Genomic DNA, 8529 nt, shown 5'->3' with positions numbered 1-8529 from the left:
AAGGCAAAGCAAAAGATCAGAAACATCAGCTGTAGCCCTGGCTCTGCTGAGCACACTGGGAAACCTTAGTTACCACAAAAGCCAGCCAGCTGACTGGCACAGGAGCAGGAAAGGGCACCTTTCAGGGCACAGGGCCTCCACAGCTTCCACAGCCCTGACAACAACAGCGCCACGTGCTAGGGCTTCAGTGGAGTTCATGGCATTGTCCTGTTGGCAGTCACCAGTGCCACTACTGTTAGCTCACTTCTCCTCACATCTAATGGGATTAGGCTCCAGTTAGCTTAGGAAAATCCATTTGTTGGGATATTAGACCAAGGACTGCATTTGGATGGCTTAAATCACAAGTCTCCAGCTGCATCAAGTTCCCAGCCTTGATTAGCTCAAATGATCTCAAGCAAGCCTCACACCCTCTCTGGTCTCAGCACAGTAACTACACCTGAATCTGGCCTAAAAGGCCTTCTGCTCCTTGTTCAAAGATTAATTTCTTCCTGCTCCCTAAAGCATCAGGGCACCCTGCATTTGTTGTGGGAAGAATCTGTACATTCAGTTCACCTCCAAGTGAGCCTCTGCCTCTTTGCTTTAAGATACACTTCCCCCGAGTCAGTGACCAATTCTGTCATTTCACAACTGTTATTGTTAATTTTAGTAACAGCTCCTCAGCTGAAAACAAGCTCCTCTTCCCTCTTGCAGTGCCTGGGCTTTATCTGATTGAGATTACAGCACACTTACAGTAAAGGAGCCTTGGCCCTGCCTTCAGGCCCGGTGTTTTCCGACAGAGTCCCAGCAGCTGTGTTGTGAGATGTGCGCGACATGAACAATGCAATCCCAGCAAACCATGAACTGTAAAGACCCAAAGTTTCAGAGGGGAATTTATTGTATGGGAGCATATCCAATACTTTTTCTCAACCATTCATGAGAATAATAAAAAATAGAAGCTTCTTAAATGACAAAAAATATAGTTACATATAATACAGATTTTCATCTTGCATTGAAGCGGAGCAGTAATAAAATGCTCACTCGTGTTTTCACAGTTTGTGTTGCTTCTCTAGGTTAAAGCGTCAGCAACTCAAGTGTTCCAGTCAGAACCCCTAGTTAGCAGTTTCATGGGATGATGGTGAGGGTGAACACTCTCAGCATTCTAACACACTTCACAAGTACAGCAGGCACACTTGATCCATTTCAGAACTACTAACATTTTCAGAGGTACCAGCTACACTTGAGGCATTCTTGCTGCAACTGAAAGGGTTTTGTATCAGAACATGTTTTTTAGGCCCCAAAGACACAACTGTGGAACACTCAAAAATGTCCTTAAATCCAATCTGGTTCAAAGGGCTCCGAGTTGATCCTTTGAGACCCCTTTGTTCTGCCCTCACACGCACCACACATGAGCACAAAGCTCTAAGTCACATGTGTAAAGTGCTTGCAAGACCACAAAGGATTTAACATTCTTCAGCACTCCACTTAGAGACCCAAAGGCATTCACTGCATGCATACATTGGTATTTACTACACACACTTACACCCAGCACCCAATATTATTGCAATAGTTCTTTGCTGGTATAACAGCTCATACACCAAGTTTCACTTACTTAGTTTTCTACAAACATAGGAAAAAAACACCTGAAGAGAGCTAGAACAGCTTTCAATCAGTCACTACATTGGCATTGAAAGCTTTATTTTTGAAAACTTTAAGCAGCAATACTGAATAAATAGACAGAATGATTGTTTTGTCATCTCCATACAACTGATGGCCTTCATCCAAAACATTAAAATACTGTAGCAAATAGAATAAACATGCACATTTCAATGTTCTAAAAAAACCCCAAACAAACAAACAAAAAAAAAAAGGAGGTGTAATATAAAAGTAACACTTTGACACTTTTTTTTGATACAGTACAGACCATTAGAGACTATTTTCTGGAAAAAATATCTGAATACAGTTTTGTTATTTACATATATCATTAAGGCCCAATTCACTCAAGTTAATGCACATCAGGAATTTATATGCTTCAAGGTAACTCACTAAAAATTACAAGATCGATGTTTCTTTGATCATACTCATATGATCCCAGTTCACTAAAATAATGCAATACTCTCCACACTAAAAACAAGGCAATTGCTGCCCAAGAGGAGATGTTTATTTCACTAAAGGATCTTTTTCCCTCTTACCTTATATGTTTGCATATTGTTAATGCTAGTAGTGGTAGTTCTCTCCTTCAAGAACTTCCTCTGAACTTGCCAGAGTTTAGAAAAGCAAGCAATCTCAAAGCTAACCTACCATTTCCAGAAGCAATTCAGGCACTTGGGAACCTAAGTCCCACTAAAAGATACTGGGAGCTGACCTTTTAGAGTGGGACTTGGTTTCTCCCTTGCTCACCTTAGCCTTAACCTACTGGCTTTTCTGAAGCTCACCCCCCTCTTTTCCCCTAACAACATAGCATCTCCATCCTCGTGGATGAGAGAGGTAACACAGTTAATTTCCATTAGTAATAAATTACAGGAGTTCTCCATATAAATTCCCTGTGCACTGGAAAATAGTGCTTGTGTATTCAACTACTTAACGCAAGCAAAAAACCCCATTTTTATCATGCTGCCCAGTAAATAATATGGCACTTGTTAAAATTAGTATGTGTAGCTTCCTTTCTGCTAATGCCCTAGGAGGTTTGGAACACTTCTGAAAATGGACGTTTTGTACAGTTTTAAAGAAAAAGTGAGTTTCTGCAGTTGATCCGAAGCAAAACTCTAAACGCCATAGTGTGAGGGATTTTCTAACTGTTACACATGGGTCAAGTCACATTTAATGCAAGGGCATGCCATTTCTTTTTGGTTTATTTACAGAGAGGGTGAAAATGCTACGGAACTTCAGCCTGGGTGAAATTCAATAAGCAAGAGGAGTATGGTGGGGGCAGGGGAATTTGTCAGTGTCTCACAACCGGCAGGTCTGGATACCAAAGCCTCTCCTTGGCCACGGGAGTGGCTGAAGCTGCAAACGCTTTTCAGATCACCCGGCCATGTGCCAAAGCCCTGGCAAGGAGGGGCCACTCAGGGGTGCTGAAGTGGTCACTCCTGAGCCAGCTCCAGGCTGGCTCCTGTGTCCAACAGCTGCTGCAGTCAGCAGGTGCTACTTTTTAACTCAAATGGCAAATTCCTCCCTTGATTCTATGACAAAGCTGTAATTCAAGCCCTCCAACGCTGCTCGTACTCTTCCTTTTAATCCTTTTCCTCCTCCTTCTGTCTTATAGAATAACCTGGCAGAGAAAGAGAGCAGGTTTTGTGATGCAAGAGCCCAGTTCAGCTCAAACTGACATCTGTGGAAGATGGACCAGTCACAGAATATGACAAAATCATTAGCTGGGGTAAATATGCTGATCTGCCTTAAAAATACTTCATCTCAGGACAAGACTCTTTCCCCCCACCCCCATGCAGCATAATTTGGGCCAGACTTTGCAAGGTGCTGAGTGCCTCAGTTCTCTAACATCAAGAGGTGCTGAAGATGCAAGATATCCACTGGAGAGGGCCATTTCATTTCTGTAAATTGAACCCAGAATGTAAGGCATATATGCTCAAGTACCTTGGACAGATATTGTCCCCAAACTATGGATATTTTACACTTTATATATATATATATATATGTACACACACATTCTTTTTTTTTTAATACAAATTTATGGGCACAGTAAACATGAGCATGGAATTGTGATAAACTAATAGTAAAATGGGTGAGCACTGCAGAAGTTCCTCAGGTAGGAATATCTCATTTTCCAGTTTGCTCACAAGGGAAGATGAAAAAAAAAAAGACCTGATAAGTCAAACAGTAAAAATTCAGAGTCCATTTGGAAAGGTCCTTTATATATTCACAGCCTTATCTGTTGCTGTAAGTCTAAATACAGCAGCATTTTTAGAATATATGATGCCATTAATAAAGTGGAAAGGAAAAAAAATGCATTAAACACTCAAGAATCCTTCATCTTCTGCTATATCTTTAAAAACTTCCATTTGTCAGGAAGCTCCTTTTTTAGAAAAGAAGACTTAAATTAACATTTATCTGCACATCAGTGAATCAACACAAGAGGATGCTACGAGTTAAGTATTGTTCTATGGCTAAAAGCTTGGAGTTTCCTAGCAGTGGTAAAATCCTGACCCTGCCAAGGAGGGCATCAGGAGCCCAAGTTCTCAGCACTGCCCTTGTGCCCAGGGCATCTCCAAGGTGGGGATGATGCTGTGAGTTGCTGTCAGAACTGGAAATCCAAACCAGGGAAGGCCCATCCCTTCCCTAAGTCATCCATGAGGCCAGCCCCCAACATTTACAGTGTGTCCCACTGATGCCAGTCCCTTTCCCCACAAACCTGGTGCCCCCTGCAACAATCTCACTTCAAGGCCTGCAACCAATGAGCTATATGGGAACAGCTACTTTCTGCAGGAAACCCTTTTTGTCTAATTCTTTCTTAGCTTTGATTGCATTAGAGCAATATCAAGATGTGATAATGTTCTCTTTTCATATGTTTTGTGAAAAATGACCACCAAATGTGTGAATTTTCTGCTTGGAAGCTTTACATTCTCTAAGTGACTGTCTTTCAGAGGGACCAAATGTATCCACCAGGGAGCTGAATGAAATCCTGGCCTCACTCCTGTTCTGCTACTGACTTCTTAGGACTCTGCCAGGTTTATTCCCTTCACAAAACTTGATCAGATTCTGGAAGGTTGGAAGTGGATACTCATTTGTGTTGTGTCTTTCTTCCCCTCAAACAGCAAGATTTGTAACAAAACAAGAACACTGTAATGGCTAGTGAAAAAAATGAAGTACAAAATCACACACAGTGAAAGCCTCCTACTCTCTTTTGGTAAGATATATGAAGACAACTTCTTACATTGTTCTTTTCTCAAAAGGCATATACAATGTGGCAAAATATTTCAAATATACATTCTATATAATAAAATATCATCTAACTAGTGCATCCTCAATCATATGCTGGAAATATTTTTACCAAGCCAAGGTTTAAAATCCATAAATCTTTCGAACACTAGGTGCTTCATTCAAGGTAGATACAACAGCAAGTAAATCCCACAAGCTCACTTTTCAAGCCTTAAAAGGTAGCAATGGATGGAACATGACATATGATGACCCATGACAGAAATGAACAAAGTTAGTGGTGAGAAACCACTGCAATGGTTCAGCACCCCTCAGAACTCTGCACTGCAGGTTGCTGTACTTGATCAGATGGGGGATGTTGGTACACACAAATTAAAGTCACCTCGTCAGACTGACACACAGCCATACGTGATAATTCACAAGTTAAAAATAAAAATATAAAAGGTCAACATTCACAGGTCCATTGATTAAAGGGAATAAATTAAACCTTAGATAAGTTGCATACACGGTTTCCTTCACCCTCAGTCTTCCATTTATGACTATACAAGGAACAATACTTTCCCAAACACTTCTGAAGTGGCAAAAACAATGAAGGTTTTTGCACTCAAGCTGTGTTGACAGCAAGGTCATACTTGCCAGTTATGAATCGAGACAGTTCCTGTCTCTTTAGCATCAGTGCACAGGGTATGGCTCCAAGTGGTGTTGGAGGAAGAAGAAGAAATAACACGGTGGTGTAACAAAAAAAAACAAAACAAGACAAACTTCTTCCATTCATCATTGGCTGAATAAAATAAAGTGTATCTTGTCCAGGGTACCTTGCTAGGTCCTCTCTAGAAGAGGTACATACTGTCATACATAAATGCCCTCTGGGTTAAAACCAGATGACAGGGGGTTCTGTAGGATCCGAAGGTTACTGGGGAGTTGCCTCGATGAGCCAGGGCGCTTCAGTGACCCGGATTGAAAGGCTGGCTCTGCATGAGAAAATGGACAATTAGAAAAGTCGTCAGCAGGGCTGCACATCTCCTCCTCCTCCTGCTTAATTCAATACAGAAAAACTAATTCCACATGTAACAAACTACTGAAGTGCCTGGCTAGGAAGTGAGGAGATCTAAAGTGCACACTTCCTACTCACTTCACAGCAGAATGAAACCCACACAAAAGAATTACCCTCCCACGAGAAACATGCACACACACAGAGACACACTTAAATGGTGACATGCCGAAAGAGCTTGAACGTGTAACGTGACTCAAAGCTTCAGCTTCCTTCCCACTTTAAAGTTCCTACAAGTGCTGCCTTTGAAGGCCTGGCTGTCTTTTCTTCTCTCCCCACCCCCTTTCCCCCCAGTGCCTTTTGGTGATAAAGTTTTCTGAGCAGAGGGACAGACCCAGCACAGGAGAATGCTGAGACAAAGAGCCCCTTGGAAGCAGAGTGCTGGAAAAAGCACCCGACTGTGCTGGAGCTGCAGCTCTGGGATGCATTCAAAATGCTCCCGTGGTTCTGCCCAGGAAATTCTCAGTCCAGATGTGGGCACGGGCAGGCTGTGCTGATCTCACTGGGGGCAAAGGCAATTCGCACCCGCAGTGACAGCAGCCATCTGTGCGGGACTTCTGCACGGCTGGCAGCCCAGCTGGGTCGGCTCCTGTTCCGTGTGGCTGCTGCCTGGGGTTTCTGGGGATCCAGACACATTCCTTTTTCTGCTTTGACAATACCCCCACCAGAAGAGGAAGGACTCAGACGAACAGCAATGTCAGATGTACGGTCACGTTCTGTGCTGGCAGCCAGCCACGGCGGCCCCTCTTGAAAGCTGCAGGCTTAATGCGCTGCTGATGGGACAAATGCATGCCCGGGCACAGTGGGAGAGAAGTTCTCCACATATTGCTCTTTATTTAGAGCCTGCTAAACCCTTGGAATGAAAAGAAGCACTCGACAATACGCTCTCGTAGTGTTTTGCTAATGTCTTCGCTAAGGGAGCATTCACTTCACGTAGGAGTGCCAGCGTTAAAGCAGACGCGGCAGTAAAGGCACTGCCCGGCCCTTCTCCCTCCTTCCCTCCCTCCCGAAGCATTCCGAGGGCTGCACCTCTCTCGAGCTCCACATGCGGGGCCTCCACCTCCACGGGGTCTGCGGGCAGCACCGTCACCTTGGTTCCCGTCTGCTGGATGAACTGCTGCAGGTTCACCTGGCGCAGCTCCTTGGTCAGTTGCTCCAGTTCTTGTTCCCTGTCCTGCCAAGAAACAGAAAACAGCTACTGAGCAAATAAAGCAGCATTGCATGACCACAGTTACAGTTGGGCAACTAATGCTTCTCCTCTTGATGAGAAAGCCTCCAATTTTTAAAGCTCAAATGCAAATTGATGAGTTGAAAGGTATTTTAATCTTCTAATTTAGAAAGCCAGTCAACACTTGCTAGCACTTACAGAATCACAGAATCAATTAGGTTGGAAAAGACCTCTAAGATCATTGAGTCCAATCCATGACCCTAATTGGGTTTTTCTTAACGTATTTTATTTTTATATTGCTTCTTGGATGACTAGCAGCTGTTTCTCATACCACCTGAGAAAAACTTTGGCACATCAGCAAACAAACATAATATTGTGAATGCTGAAAAAATAATCAACTGAGCAGCAGTCTGGCACCAAGTCTTACTTCTTCCTGAAGTGTCCAGCACAGCTTGGACAGCTCATTTAATTCTTCTGATCTTAAATTGAGTAAAATTCTTTTCTCTTCTTGTTCTTTGCATTTTCTATTTAAACTTTTTTGGCCAGAACCTTCTCGCTCTGCAAGAGTTTTGTGCAATGAAGCCAAAACCTGACTGGTTCCCCACCCCTTCAGAGCATAGATGATCATTTAGGATCTTTTTCTGTACTTCTGTCATGATATGAAAAATTTACAGCTCTGATAGATTATAACAGTCTTGGACTGTTATTATTCCCACACACAGAGGTTGAGCTGCTTTAATCTTTAACTTCAGGTATGCAATAAAATATTTGTCTATTTCCTCCCCCTCAAAGCTTCATAATGCAGAGCTCAGTTTATTTTCTTGTGGACTTCCAGATTTGTGCACCTTTAGGTTTAGAACAAGACTGGAAGATCTGAACTGAATGGGAACCTTGCCAAGAAAACAGACTATGAAAAGAACCAAGCCAGAAATATTTTGAACTCCATCATAGCCCCGGTGAATGTGACTGAAGGTAGCTAAAACACATAAAGAGGACTTGAAGCTTTCCATCAATGCAAATCCTTAAGTGTAGCATGTCTGGAAACTTAGCATAGATAATAATGGAAAAAACTGCTTACAGTTTTCATCCATTTTGCTTTGGATGAAAAGATTATTTTTTCCTCCCTTCATTATCTAGGAAAACCAGCTCCTACCGACATGGTTCTAAGGCAGAAGTAAGGATACAAAATCCCTGCACATATTCACAGAGAAATCACCTTATTACTACTGCAGCACTGCAGAATATACTAACTGTGAATCCTGGGAATCAGCAAGGACCACAACTCCTGCTGATGAGTAGTGCCTTAGGACTACCTTACATGGCACATAAAAATCCCAGGAGCTCCAATCTTCCCTCTGCCTCATCCAGCTAGCAGTGGAATTCCTTTATTCTTTCATGCTCTATCAAGTTTCAGGTGATATCATTAACTTTAGCAAGGAAA

General features: G+C 42.6%; 1 protein-coding gene across 3 annotated transcripts in view; it reads right to left on the bottom strand.

The window, feature by feature from the left end:
• Nucleotides 1-1639: 1639 nt before the first annotated feature.
• The window catches only part of RASSF8 (Ras association domain family member 8), a 73180-nt gene continuing 66290 nt past the window's right edge, over nt 1640-8529 (bottom strand). For all 3 annotated transcript variants that reach the window (XM_074539161.1, XM_074539160.1, XM_074539162.1), the window contains 2 exons: nt 6950-7094; nt 1640-5840 (listed from right to left, as the gene is read on the bottom strand). In XM_074539161.1, the coding sequence (XP_074395262.1) occupies nt 5719-5840; nt 6950-7094 (267 nt within the window). In that variant the 3' untranslated portion in view covers nt 1640-5718. The remainder of the gene's footprint in view (nt 5841-6949; nt 7095-8529) is intronic.

Source organism: Zonotrichia albicollis, chromosome 4 (genome assembly GCF_047830755.1).
Source record: "Zonotrichia albicollis isolate bZonAlb1 chromosome 4, bZonAlb1.hap1, whole genome shotgun sequence".
In the NCBI taxonomy this organism is placed as follows: domain Eukaryota; kingdom Metazoa; phylum Chordata; class Aves; order Passeriformes; family Passerellidae; genus Zonotrichia; species Zonotrichia albicollis.
This window is presented reverse-complemented; position numbering and strand designations above follow the sequence as displayed.